The 14,118-nt window shown below is 53.7% G+C and overlaps 2 protein-coding genes across 6 annotated transcripts in view; both read right to left on the reverse strand.

The window, feature by feature from the left end:
- Positions 1 to 582: 582 nt before the first annotated feature.
- RPS17 (ribosomal protein S17) lies at positions 583 to 3,612 on the reverse strand. The gene is made up of 5 exons (XM_077774379.1): positions 3,513 to 3,612; positions 3,075 to 3,226; positions 2,531 to 2,636; positions 1,962 to 2,027; positions 583 to 709 (listed from the first exon to the last, which is right to left on the reverse strand). The coding sequence occupies exons 1-5, from the start codon at positions 3,513 to 3,515 to the stop codon at positions 629 to 631; spliced, it is 408 nt and encodes a 135-aa protein (XP_077630505.1). The 5' UTR covers positions 3,516 to 3,612; the 3' UTR covers positions 583 to 628.
- Positions 3,613 to 6,429: 2,817 nt separating this feature from the next.
- Positions 6,430 to 14,118, reverse strand: part of CPEB1 (cytoplasmic polyadenylation element binding protein 1) — an 84,050-nt gene continuing 76,361 nt past the window's right edge. For all 5 annotated transcript variants that reach the window (XM_077774361.1, XM_077774362.1, XM_077774359.1 and 2 more), the window contains 5 exons: positions 13,748 to 13,884; positions 10,697 to 10,895; positions 9,196 to 9,290; positions 8,583 to 8,663; positions 6,430 to 6,816 (listed from right to left, as the gene is read on the reverse strand). In XM_077774361.1, the coding sequence (XP_077630487.1) occupies positions 6,706 to 6,816; positions 8,583 to 8,663; positions 9,196 to 9,290; positions 10,697 to 10,895; positions 13,748 to 13,884 (623 nt within the window). In that variant the 3' untranslated portion in view covers positions 6,430 to 6,705. The remainder of the gene's footprint in view (positions 6,817 to 8,582; positions 8,664 to 9,195; positions 9,291 to 10,696; positions 10,896 to 13,747; positions 13,885 to 14,118) is intronic.

Here is a 14,118-nt window from a genome sequence, read left to right on the forward strand (position 1 = left end):
GCAGAGATCTGGACAGACACCCGTGCTTGCAAACAGGCCCAGCCTGCCCTGGAGAAAAAGCAGACCGGCTCCTNTTGAGCCTAAGCTCAGAGCCACCAATCCAGCCAGCAGCTCTGCCTCCCTTTAAACAGATGCACCGTTTCCCTGACCCTCCTCCACCTCCACTCACACTTGAATGTCCTACGTCCCAGGTACTGGGCGGGCCCCACCCATCCGATCTCCCACCCACAAAGACCACCTTCAGACGCGTGAGGAGTGTTACCTTCCTCTCAAGACAGGTTCATTAGCCCAGATTGTGCCTAGGAGAGGCCAAGCATCAAAGACCCAGGGCAGGCAGGGGGGAGGGGGGTGGGGGGGAAAGCATCTCCTAACTCCTGCCTGAAGCCAACGTTAGTGCTCGGGGCCTGCCAGGAGCAGGCAGGGTGGCTCAGCGCTCCAGTCCGCGCCCTGGCTGTGCGGGCACTGCCCGGAGGCCACTTACAGATGCTCCCGCTGCACAGTGCTCTTCAGGACGTCTCCCTTGAGAAAGAACTCCTGCCCTTAGCGCTACTGGCACAGAACCCACAGAGGACACACGCAAGGTTATTGTCCAAGGTTTATTGAAGACATTACAGCACAGCAGAAAGATTCAAACGGCTCCACGGGGTGTTTTGAAATTCATTCCAACTGTAGGCTGAGTGACTTGCAGGTTGGACAGACTGCCAAAGTCCTGGGGAAAAAAAAAACAATAAAATGGGTTCGGTGTGGCTGTTCCGCTGAGATGTGTGATGAAGTCCCAGTACCACCACCAGGCCGTGCCCATCGGCCTCCACCAGAAACCTGTTGGGTTTCTGCCCCAGAGCACTAAACTCACCAGGGGGTCTAGCTGAGATCTGAAGGAACGTGCCCCCCACCAGCCAGCCGGCAGTGTGCTGTCCTGCCCACCATAGCATTTTTAGCAGCATCCCTGGCCTCTACCCACTCATGTCTGCTAGGATCCCGTAGCTGTAACAGCCAAATACATAGTCCAGACATGGCCACATGTCCCGAGGGTCACCTTTTCCTTTGGGAACCACTGCTCTGGAACACATACAGGAAGCCTCACTAACTAAAACAGCTGTCAAGAGCCTGCCACACACCTGGAACACCATGTCCCAGTTCATCCTCAAAAACCAACTTTATAGAAGAAACTAAAAGGCTGCATTCAGGATAGTGGTTATTTTCTGGAGAAAATGGTCCACAGCAGATTTTAGCTATGCTCGTCATGTTTTTCTGAAACTGAGTGGTGGGTACAGAGTTCTTTCTGCTCACCAGCTTTCTGAATGTCTTACACATTTCATGATCATAAAAAAGGAGAAATGAAGTTGCTTTAAATCACTGTGTACCGGACTTGGAAGCCCAGGTTACCGACATCAAACTGTGGAGAACTAAGAGAAGCCACTAAAGGTATCTGAACGGCCATAAGCAAGCGCAGAGGAGACCACAGTTCATTTGAGTGACCAGCACAGAGACACAGAAGGAACGATGTCCCCAAGGGAAAGCATGAAGTATGAAAAGGCAACCAGAGCTGGAACCGAGGGGCAAAGGTTAAGGAGTGGCCACAGAGGCAAGATGACAAGGCAAGAAGGGAGGAGGGGTAGCCTGGAAGTCATGTAAGAACAGCCACTGGCTTTGGGAACTGTCTTCCCCTGCAGTGCAATCTCGGTATCCTAACATGCTAACCCCTTTTTGAAGGCAGTGTGTCCAGCGGTTGGAAGTGCAGATGAAATTCCCAACCCTGCCACCCACTAAAGTTCAAGTTGCCATTTCTTCAACTAGGAAACGCAAATAGCAGGGTACATCTCTTGGGGCACGGTCTCGACGAAGAGAAATAAGGTATGACGGATGTCGAAAAGAATGCCTGGTGGCTAGTACTCTCAGAGATAATAGAAAACTACTGATGGTTCTTCAAGTCCTACTTGAGAAATTCAGTGAACACTTACCAAGAGTTTCAACATTTCCTTAGTGTCAGGATCCACTTCAATGATCTCCTGATCCAGGGCTGAGACCTAGAAGGAACAAGGCAGGCCTCAAATGTCAATCAGGGTTCTCTCTTGCGTTCCCCACCTTTTCACCAAGATTCTTAAATGGTGGAGTGGAGGGCATCCGGCAAGGTGAGCAGTCTGCTTAAGGAGGATCAGTTCTCCTCGTTTTACCTTTGTTTACCCTCATGAACATCCAACCAGTTTTCAGAATACTTCCACACTAGGCTCACACCTCGGGAACGCTATGCTAAGGCAAATAATCACACCAGAAGAAAGGGCAATCGGCAATCCTCCAACAGACACCATTAAGGGCTCTCGCAGAAAAGCCAGAACGGACCCAAATAGTCCCAACAGGGCAGAACAAGGTTATGGCACGGGCACATGGATTATGGGCACCTAGAGCTGCCTGGGGGTAGATGGATAGAAGACCTCCTTTCTGAGACTCGGCAGAGGTCCCCTGGGAAACCAGGCACCTGCTTCTCTCTCAGGATGCGCCAGAGGCCCAGAAAAAGACGCAGGAAGTTTACCTCGGGTACGTAATTATCCCTCCTTTCTCTCTCCTCCTCCTGGAGCTTGATGGAGATGCCTCTCACCGGGCCTCTCTGAATCCGCTTCATCAGATGCGTGACATAGCTGCAAAGTGCACGTGCCAGTGAGAGCCCTGAGCGCGCGTCCAGGCCCCCGCCGGTCCCCGCGCCTCCAGAGGGACGCGCAGCAGCCGCGGTCCCCGCTCCGCAGGAAAGGGGCAGGCCTCACCACCCTAGGAGCGAACGCGCGCACCCAGTTCCGCCGCGGCGCGCACTCCCTCTGCTCCCGTTCTTTCCGAGCCAACCAATCCTCCACGTCCAGCTTTCTCGGCCGCCCCCTGCCTCCCTTCTCCTTCCTTCCGACTTCCAACGTCCCTGACCTGGCGTGTGACCAGGCCAGCCCCATCCGGGAGGGCAGGCCCTCAGGAGAACCCGCCGCGTCTCGTCCCGACACCAGCAGCGGGGCACCCGGCCAGCTCCCGAGTCGGAGCTCAGCGGACCCCGCGCCGCGGTTCCCCACCCTCCGTCAGGCCCGTGAGCTCACCCTGCGATCTTGTTCCGGAGCTTCTTGCTGGGAATGATGGCGATCTCCTCGCACACGCGCTTGTTGGTGTGGAAGTCGTTGCCCAGGCGCGTGTAGTACTTCTCAATGATGACCCGGGCCGCCTTCTTCACGGTCTTGGTGCGGACGCGGCCCTGCGGGTTGGACAACACGGGGTCACTCGGGAGCCAGGGCAGCCCTCCGAAAAAGAGTGCGACGTCCCCGTCCGACGGGAGCAGGGTTCGCGGGCTGGGGCTGAGCCCCAAGGGAGAGGAGGGCCAGCCGGGCAGCGCTGGAGCGCGGGGTTCAGCGCGGAGGCTAGGGGCCCGCGGAGTTTAGGGCCTGGCGGCGCCCGGCGCCCAGCCTCGAGGGCTGGGGGCGGCGGAAAGCCGCGGATGGAGCACGATTGACACGGCCGAGGCCTTGAGCTAAGATACCTACCATGTTGGCGGGTATAGTAAAAGAGGAAACAGGAAGCAAAAGAGAGGCCTATAAAGCGCCGGCCAGAAAGGCGCTTCCGCCTAACCTGGGACGCGCAGAGCCCACTCGGGACCCTACAGCGACTCCCGGCGGGGCGGGGCGGAAGTGCAGGTGGCCCGTCTTCATCCGGTGGGCGGGTCGAGCGCCTGGCCCGCCCCCTGCGGGCGCGGCTTCCGCTCCCGGCGTCACGCCGCTCGGGGAAGTCCCGGGCCCGCTGCTTCTGCTCCTCGGTCCTGAGACTGAATCGCCTTTCGTGCCCTAGACTAGCAGGGGCGCGTGTCTTCTGCACACGTCGGCGAGACGGAGGGAGGCTTTAGCGTCCTGGGGACGGCGATTCGGGAACGTGCAAAGGTAAGGAAGCAGGGATAGTGCCCCTCTCTCCCAGGACCCTCACCCGTCCGTGGGTCGGAGACTTGGGGGTGATGGGTGCACTTGGGAGAGGACGAACTCGTTTCTTCCAGGTCTTTGCTCAAGTGTCACCTCACCAGGAGCTTTCCCTTCAACTTAAAGTAGCATCAGCAGCCTCTTAAAGCTGTAAGCTTTCTTAGCACTTGTCCTGGTGACTGATTTCATAAGCAGCACAGTCGGGGCCATTTTGCTTAGCTAATTCCCAGCGCCCCGAAGCTCTGGAACATGCAGAGGGCCCAGTCCACCCACGGCGCCCGCCAGCCACCGAGGCACCTCCTCCAACCACCTCTGTCTTCAGGCTGTTCCCGCCACACCCATCCCCGAACCAGGCCCTTCGGAAGCCATCAGAGCAGACTCCCCTGTCATTCCGTGCCCCCTCCTCCGGCTCTACTCGCCCAACTCTGAAGCCGGTCCCAGGCACCCGACCTAAGGCACCTTTCCTTCCGACCTAAGGCAAGGCTGGGCTGGCCAGGTGGCATGAGGTAAAGGGCCCTGGGCCGGGCCCCACCCTGCAGCTCCCTCCCTGGCCACCTTGGCCAGTCCAGACTCTGCACTGACTGGGAACAGAAGGCTGTATAGGACAGGAAGCCCTCTACCTGCAAGTGGCACCTGTATTATCCTGAACGAGAAGGGGGACAGAGGGAAGGAGATCCTCTACGCCATGTGGAATAGAAGAGGACCCCAAAAGGGAGGGGGTGTCACAGTCCCCTGAAGGAGTCGCAGGAGCTTCACCAGCAACACGGCAGAGTCCACACCAGGTTGCTGCCAGCCAGGCCTCTCACTCTTCGCCCAAGAACTCCCACCACCCCGTCCAACAGGGCGTCCTTGCAGGTCTCGGACAAGGGACGCTTCAGTGTGCCCGGTTCTCTTCCAAAGGCTCGGGGCGGCAGCGGGGCCCAGGCACAAGCCACCTGGAAAGTCATCAGCAGACCCTCTCACGAACCGAACCCTGGGAGCCTGTGAGAGAGTCCAAATTAACAGGGCTTTTGAATAGCAAGAAAAGAAGTTTCTCCCACTCAGAAAGGGGCTGGGTCGGCACAGGTGAGTCCAAGAGGAAGGGAAGCCCCCCCAGCAGAATCCAGCCCGGGGCTCACGGGGGCAGCTGGGACAGGTGGCCTGAGCTGCGCCTCCGGCTCCTCCAAGCTGGGTCCAAGGCTCTGAGAAGAGGAGCTCCGAAGCGCGTGTGAGGACTTCTCATGCTTGGACTGAAGCCATCCGCCCGCCTGAGAGGCGTCTCCAAGGTGCATCTGACCACGAAATGCCCAAGGAGTACGGACACGGGCAGGTCTCCCACACGGCCCCGCCATCGACCCGGGCTGGCACCCCACCACAGAGAATCCAAGGAAACACGGGTTTTTACCCTCCGGTCCTATGGCCCCACGGCCCCCCTGCTCCCACACCTCAGACAGACACAGAGCCACAACTCTGCTGCAACGTGTTTATTATGTGCCAAAAAAACTACACCACAGCTTACTCCACACGTCTGTAGGAGTGCAGTCTTGCCTGCATATACTACAATGAGGTAGAGACTTCACACACAGCTTCACGAAACCCACAGAGTAGCTGGGATATGCGACAATGCGACGTCAGCTCAGGNNNNGGGGGGGAGGATGACACTGGTTCTTTGGCACACAGCTTCCCAAAGAGGGGGCAAGTAGGTTGTTTTTGTTTTTTTTTTTAAAAAAAGAAGAAAGAAAAAGTCAAGTTTTCAAATCCAGTAGCATTTCAGTGACTGCAACTGTTCCTTCATACATTTCTCAACTGAAAGAAGTAAGGAAAGGGTACTTGTCCCCTCTGAGAGAAAGGGCTCCTGTGAGCCTTCACCTGCCCCCACCAGAAAGCAGCCCTTTTTTAGCTCAGTTACAAAAGAAAAAAAGTCCTGTGACTTTGTGATTAAAAACCTCTATCAACCCTCCCCCCCACATAAGTGCAACTTAAGAAGGTGCAATAAACCATTTAAAACTATATACAGCAGCCACTCAAATACCGTTTATCCGGTCCAGTTTCAAATCCAAAAAAAATTTTTTTATTCTTGTTGCAAATGCCTCCATTTGCAACTGTGAGAAACAGTGACCCGCAGTCCCCCAGACACAGATTTGCTATCATGTTAAAAGCTGCCAGGAAAGAAAAAAAAAACTCTTGTTCCAAACGACTTAAAAACTGTTTTAAGGAGTGTAAAAAGGAACCGGTAAAAACCCTCGAGCGTAAAATATGAAATATGATTTTGGTTTAAATGAAGAGCAAAGTCTCCTTGTTGTTTACAGTAAAAAACACCAGCTGAACACTCAGTTTATGCCGTTCAGGTGGGGGTTAAATAAATGGAAAGGCACTGTATGGCAACTGCAAGAACAAACCCAACGAGACCTGCACACCATCACCATCAGTATTGCAAGGAATGTAAAAAAGCGCTTTTAATAAATAAACCTAGATGTAGGCATCGTGTCAATACCTTCCGGACACGTANGCAAAACGAGGAACTAAAATCTGGGAAAACTACAAGAGTCGCTTGGAGGGTGAGCCAGAGGGTCCTTGCCCTGGTGCACCCCCTGAAAACAAAACCCGACAAAACTCATTGTGCATTAATTAGTGCAGAAACAAAGACAGATTCAGCAAGTGCAAAGGTGACTACGATTTTCCCTTGTCCTTGGGAAGCCAGCTCCCTTGGTCGCCAGGGGCAGGATGGTGCAGGCCGCTGCCTGACCTGCCGGCCTTGGGCGCCACAGGCCACCGGGCACGGCCGGCTCCTCTAGCTGGCATCTCGGTTCTTCTGGTTCCGCATCAGGGGGCTGTGGTGGCGGAGGCCCTCCATGCTGTGCCGCCAGTGCCAGCAGCTCCGGCAGAAGTACTTGAAGCACACCTGGAGGGGGGTGGGGGGGGAGGAGAGAAGCCACGGCCGTGTTGGCACCAGCGGGGACTGCTGCCTGCACCGCCTGCCCGCTCTGGAGACAGAGGAGGGGATTCCTGGCAGCCTCCGTGGAGTTAGAAGACACGGTATTGGGGAACCTTCTCACCCCAAACACAGAGGCCAGACCAACCGTGGCAAACCCACTAAGTGCCCAACTCAATCAGACATGCTGGCTCCTACTGGGCACAAAGCCAGGCCGGCTCCCCTCACCCCTCCTACCGTCAGGGCTGCTCATCAGGCCCCCTGCCCTTCCATCTCCTACAGGGTAGCTGTAGCTTACATGGCTCCGCGCCCCAGCATGCTAGCCAACGTGCTGCTGCTTCACGCTCAGTGAGGGGAGGCGCCTGGGGAGGTACCTCCGTCTTGGCCCCGCCCTTGCTAGCTGGGACACCTCAGCCCACCCACGAACCTTTCAACAATTACCTGAAAATGGGGGGGTCATCTGTTACCGATACCGACACACTCAAGTTTTAGAAGAGTCTGACCACAGAGATACTTGCTCCCTTGCTCTGGGCTTTACCCAACAACCCAAATTTGCCTCACACCCTCACTTTGGAGCCTCCAGTTTAACTCTTATCCTCTGGAGCCTCCAAGCCTGAGCAATAAGCACCACTGCCCAAAAAACAAACCCCTGCCCCCCAAGCGTGACTGACTTTGGGTGTCTCAACAGGCCCCACCCCCCCAACTCCTGTCAAATCATGGTACCAGCCAGCAACACTGGACCGCATGGAAACTCATCAGGAATAATGAATTTCCAGTTCTACTCCAAGTCCACTGAATCAGAATCTGCATTGAACAAGATCCTAGGGGCGCTTGGGTGGTTCAATTATTTGAGCATCTGACTCTTGGTTTTAGCTCAGGTCATAATCCCAGGGTCATGGGATCAAATCCCACATCAGGCTCCATGCTGACTGTGGAGCCTGCTTAAGATCCTCTCTCCTCTCTCGGCACCTGAGGGCTCAGTCAGTTAAGCCCAAGTCTTGATTTTGGCTTAGGTCATGATCTCAGAGTTCGTGCATGAAAACGAGCCCCGTGACAGTGTGCTAGTGAGGAGCCTGCTTGGGATTCTCTCTCCCTCTCCCCTGCTCATTTGCACTCTCTCTCCTCCACCGCCCCTCCCTCTTGCACTCTCTCTCTCTCTCTAAAAATAAACAAGATCCTCAAGTGATGTGTGTTCATTAACACCTGAGAAACACTGCCCCAATACACCCGCATCCGTGTTCCCACCCAGGAACATTCACCAGAAAGCTGCCCATTTCTGACAACTGTGAATACAAACCATGTACAAATGTAAGAATGCAGCAGTTCACAGGTAAAGGAGTCCCTGAGTTGGGAAAATCGGTCAAGAAGGCCTGAGTTAGAACTATGGCGCCTGGTCACAAGTACTGCTGCTTTTCCAGCTGCCCACCCAGCTGCCTTTCATCTGCAAACATCCCCACACACACACACCCTGCCAGCCTCAGGGCCACCCTGCACATAACACCCCAGGCACGGGCAAGTCCAGTGTATCAAGACTGGACTCAAAAACTTTCCCAAGAATTCTGTATTAAGCTATCAAAGTGTGTCCCTGCTCTGACCATCAGAAAAACGTTACTGCTGTCACCGCTGTGCTCTTCGATAACCACAAGGTAACTGAGAGCACTGACCTTCTAGTGACAAATGGGACAGGACAATTTTTAATTGAGGGCAAGGACTTCCTTGACACCTGGGGGACTCACCTGATCTCGACAGAAGAAAGGACCAGGCTGAGAACTGCAGATATGACACAAAGAATCTTCTAGGTAAGGGTCAATCTGAACCTGCACAAAGCAAAACAGGAGAATGAAGTAGCTTTTCTTGCCAGGAGGCCAAACGGGCCAGAAGAGAGAGGACATTACTGGGCTGTCACAGGAGTGCAGGATGTTTACTGTTTTAAGGCGAGAACTATAGGGAGAGTGCACAAACAGCCCCAGAGGACAGATGCACACGTCCCCCAGAGCTGGCTGGCAGGCTCCACAATGTGGATCTCTCAGCAAACCACACCAGCATTCGATCACCCAGCAACAGGTAAGCATTCAGAGAACCCAGATCAGGTTGGAGTATGGGAAGCCAGCTGCCCAGAGATGCCAGTCAAATACCCAGTGAGGGAAAATACCCCACATACCGAACAGGCTCAACAATCTCAGCTCTGTCCCTCCTGAGCCTGCCACGGCCAGGCCACTCCCAACCTTCAAGTAATTGCCCAGGGGCTTGACCCACTGCCTGGGCACCCCCAGTACACAAACGGCTTCAGTCTCAGGCCTGCCCAGGATAGTACAGGCCCAGAGTAAAGGTACAGACCAGTGCACTCACCTTCTTGGTGAACTTGGTGGTTTTGATCTCCACAAATGCAGCACTGACTGCTTTCAGGTAACTGCGTTGGTTATTGAAAGTCACACGACCAGATCCTAGAACAAGAGAACAAACTTACCTTCTAGCCAAATTCTCCCAAATGCTACTTGTCAACACTCAGGATACCCTGTTTCTAGACCAGGGCTGTGAGACAGAAATATAATGGGAGATACTTACATAATTTTAGGTCTCAAAAGCCACATTTAAGTGAAAAGATGGAATTTTTATAATTCATTTAACCCAATATATCCAAAATATTGTTTCAACATGTGGCACTAGCCATATTTTAAGCATACTGCAACCACATTTATCAGACAGTATAGTTACAAGACCACTGTGACACAAACCACTCAGGAATGGGGAAGGAATCACTGACTGAAATGGGGAGGAAAGACGGGCGCCTGGGTGACTCAGCAGGTTGAGCATCTGACTCTTGATTTTGTCTCCAGTCATGATCCCAGGGTTGTGGATTGGAGCCCTACATGTGGCTCCATGGTAAGTGTGGAGCTCTGCTTAAGATTCTCTCTTTCCTTCTCCCCCCGCCTCCCCAGCTCATAAAGCTTTCTCTCTCAAAAACAACAAAAAGAACAAAACTCACAAGAAAACAGACAACATGTGGGGAGGGAAGAGACCCCCCCCCCCCCCCCCCCCCCCCCCCNGGCACCCCTCCTGGCTCGGAGGCAGGGGAGCCGGAAGAAGCTGGTCCTGCCAAATGCTGCCTCTGCCCCTGCGGCCTCCAACCCCCTGACCCTAGTCTGCAGCACAGCCCTGACGTGCACATGGTGCTCCTTCCTGGTCAGAGGCAGTGTGGGTGGGCAGACTCATCATATGAGGAGGTGGGTTAGCCAGGTCTTGATCATAAAGTTCAGACTCTACTCCCCCTCCAAACCCACCACCAAGATCACTCTGCTATGATACAGGAATCAATCTCCTTTCCCAGGGGGGCTGACCCAAAACCTAGTAGTTAGGCCCACAGACTCCCCTAAGCTAGGATGCCACAGGCCATGACTACACTCTGTTGCTCGAGTCACCCGGTGTCCTCCCCTCCCTCAGCCTGACCCTGGTCTCTGACCCTAGAGACAGGGCCACTTTTCAAGAACTCCTAACAACAACAAGAACAGGAAGTTCAGGGAAGTCCTAGCCTTTTAATGAAATATTACCTGTTGTCTGTCCCAGACTGGTTCAGCTTTCAACTAAAGCCCCTATGTCATTTTCCCCTCCTGTCACCTCTATGGTACCCCTACCACTTTCTCCCCCTTCAGGGGAAGTGGTGGAGAGAGGGGTGGGTGCAGACTGTCAGTACTGGTGGCTTATCTAGAAAAAGATGCTATGCTGCTGGTCTATGCTGATCTGCAGACCTGGGTCAGGCCTCCCTCTCCATTCCCACGGGAAGTATTACAATCTTGGTCTAGCATGGTCCCAGAGGCCACCAAGCTTTCCCACACAGAAGTGGGACACTTACCAATGGGATACTTGTGCTTATCTGTGTCAATCCCAGCATACACCACTCCACCAAATAGGTCGTTCAAGATGGCTGCCAGGGCCTCAGCGTTGAGCATCCCATGCAGGGCACCAACAAACACCGTCCTGCTGGGGTCAAGTCTCTGAGATGGGCTCCGGACAAAGTTGCTGTCAGCCAAGACCCAAGGGATCACCTGTACCTGGAAACCACCCAAAGGTGCATCAGCCCCAGCCGGGAGCCAGAGAGACTGGCTCTTGTACCGTGAGGCACATGCTTGGGAGACGCTCAAACGGGCTGCCAAGGCCCATCTAGTGGGGGAGCAGGGGTACTGCCCAGTCCCAGGCACACAGGCCCTCAGCAGGCACCTCACCAGACCCAACCAAAGCTGCATTTTACTGAGTCCTTGTGTCCAAAGTGGGGAAAACACATGGAAGGGCAGTCACTCCTTCTGGAGAACAGGCACAATGGTACCCAATGGTCACACCCAGGAACCTAGCACTCTGTCACAACCTTCAACTGTGCGGTTCCAGCAGAGGACCACAGTCACTGATGAATGGAGATCATGAAGGACTCAGAAACTGAAGGACAGGAGCTGGAAGGACAGAGGGTGGAGATGCTCGAGGCAGCACTGTGAGACGGCTCCTGGCCCAGTGTGTGCATCAGTGGGTGTGCCAGGGGCAGCGAAGTGACTGGAGAGGTGCAGATGGCGGTCTCACAGAGCAGCGCCACAGCAGGGCAGGGGCTGACCAGGTCCTCTGCCTCTGAGTCCCCGAGACTAAAACAAACTCCAGCATAGCAGGTGGAGGACTCCACCAGGAAGGGAGCGGACAGATGAGTGGTGTTTTTAGAAAGCAGATCTGTGAAGATCCCACAAGTCTTGAAGCAGGAAGAGACCTGAGGCAAAAACCGGTAGCTGGGAGGGCAGGTGAGAAAGACCTGGAGGAGGCTGGTGGCACCGGGCACACAACAGGCTAAGATCAAGAAGATTCTTCAACAGAGGAGACTGCAGGAGTCAGACCACCTGGGCATGGTGGGAAAATGAAGAATTGGGGCTGATGGGATCCAGGCCTACAAGACTTTAGTGAGCCTCTAACTCGGGGAGCTCACTTCACTGGAAGATGAAAAGCTGATTTTGCTTCTTCCACCCCCACAGAGAAGTCTCACAGTCTTGGTCTACATCCCAAGGGCCAGCAAGCTTTCCAAGCTTTTCCTTACACTAAACACAAGGGTCTAGGATTACAGGACATCCCCAAGAAAGACCCCATGGGAAGGCGGGGGTCCTGGAGGATGTAGTCTGGGTCTTAAAGTGAGAGCAGAATCACAGGAGTGGGTCGTTTAGGTGACGGGGAGAGAGAGAGGAGGGAGTCCAATGCCGACCGCACTGGGGGCAGGGAGGGGACACAAGAAGTAAGAGTCTGAGAGGAAGGAGACCTAGGACAGCCTACAGCAGCATGTCAAAGACAGACAGGGCATCACTGCAAGGGGATGAGGTAGAGCAGGAGACAGGGGGGTTGTCAGCAGGGGCACTGAGGCGGCTCAGGGGTCTGTGGTATGGCTGTGGCAGCCTCTCACGGTGAAAGCAGGGGACGGGGACAAAGGAGCATGTTAACCAAGCCCTGGAGTGTAACAAGTTGGGAGTGGCATGGGCCCCACACAGCGAGAAGACGTACGACGCAGCAGTGTCGTACGGAGGAGAGGGTGTGGTGGGTCACTGTATGCAGCGGGAAGACAAACTTACCCTGTCACTAAGAATGTGAACTAACACCAGGAAACATCTATAAAACAAAGAGCCAGCCTTGTTACTTGCGTTATTTATTTTAAATCCAACGTGATCATCTCAGTAGTTTTTTTCCCCCTTTACCCTAAGATTTTACTTTCTGGAGCAGTTTTAGGGTTCACAGCAAAACTGAGCTGACAGCACAGAGTCCCAATATCCTTGCTGCACTCACAGCCTCCCCTGCTATTAGCACCCCCCACCAGAGTGGTACCTTTGCTATAAGCCCTGAACCTGTATCAATACATCACTGCCCCCCAAAGTCCATGGTTTACATTAGGGTTCAGTCTTGGGGTCTGTTGTACATTCTAGGAGTTCCCACAAATGTGTAATGACATGACTGCACCATTGTTAACAGAGTAGTTTCATACCCTAAAAATCCCGTCCCTCCTGTGCATCCCTCCATTCCCCGGGACCCCTGGCAACTGATCTTTTGATCAAAATAGACATTTCAAGTCCCCCTTTTATAGACGAGAAAATGAAGTTTCAGATATATTAACTATCTAGTCCAGTGTCACGAGAGTGATGTTCTCTGCAACCACATTAAAAAAAAACAACAACTCATTCCTCAACCCAAAACTTCCTTTGACAAGTGCTTTCCAAACATCATCTGCTAGAACCATTTGGGGAGCTTGGTCAGCAGTGGAGAATCTTAAGCTCATCCCAAACTAATTCTGAGCCAGCTCAGGAATATGCAGTGAGGGTTGCAGATAGAGTAACTATGCTGAGACCCATGATGCTGGGGGCACAGGCTGACATAGGGCCGGGAGCAGGCGACGCATAAGGAGAGAGAGGCGTGTGGAGGAATGCACACGGCTAATGAAGCCCCGCATGAGAGTGAAGAGGTGATCCACGGACAGTTTGGGTTGAAGAGAAATTTACCCACCACAGACAGGAAGGTTCCAAGGCACAGCCTGAGGGCAGAACTAGGGAGAAACAGCTATAGAGTATCAGTTAAACCCAAGTGAAGAAAGCTGCTGTTTACAATTTCATTTCTAAGACCAGAGGCTTGGGACAGAATTGTGGGCTGGAGTAAGGGCTGAAACACAGTCTGATCACCACAGGCAGGAGCACACATACACCATTAACGACCAGAGGTTTTTGTTTTTGTAACGTCATGGAGTATCTTGCTGTATTTACCTTAAAACAGGAGGAGCAGCCTTTCTGCCGCAGCAGGAAAGCTCACCTGCACACAGTGTACTCACCCACCTGTGGGAGACCCACTGCCTCAGGTACCAACCCCACCCCCACCCAGGGAGGACACCAGGCTAACACACCTCCTTGCAGCGCATCCTTCGGCTGGACATCTTGAAGTAATATTCACTCAGGCCATCTGGGCTCAGTGGGTCATGAGAGCAAGCCTGAAGCAAGGCCCGGACAGACTTCTCTAGTTCGAAGACCAGATACACATACCCTATTTCCAATAAAAGGAGAAACTGTATTAATATCCCTCAGGTGGTTACTCCTCAGTCTTGATTTTGCGGTAGGGAGTTTCATCCCAGAGAAATAGCCTCACGTGTAAGAAACATTTTTGTCCTACTCCTGAAAAGTCCTTGAATGGAAGACTGACTTGCTATGTCAGATGGCCAGGCCACGGGAGGGAGAAGCACATCATCTCCCACCTGAGTGAGGGAAGGGACTAGCAAGG

Source organism: Crocuta crocuta, unplaced genomic scaffold (assembly GCF_008692635.1).
Source record: "Crocuta crocuta isolate KB4526 unplaced genomic scaffold, BGI_CrCroc_1.0 scaffold7, whole genome shotgun sequence".
Classification (NCBI taxonomy): domain Eukaryota; kingdom Metazoa; phylum Chordata; class Mammalia; order Carnivora; family Hyaenidae; genus Crocuta; species Crocuta crocuta.

Bases quoted from the DNA above. Each gene is read 5' to 3' on its own strand.
- RPS17 (XM_077774379.1), bottom strand. The intron at 2,637-3,074 runs GTGAGCTCACGG...TGCACTTTGCAG, and splicing joins CTCCGGAACAAGATCGCAGG to CTATGTCACGCATCTGATGA. The intron at 2,028-2,530 runs GTAAACTTCCTG...TGTTCCTTCTAG, and splicing joins GGGATAATTACGTACCCGAG to GTCTCAGCCCTGGATCAGGA.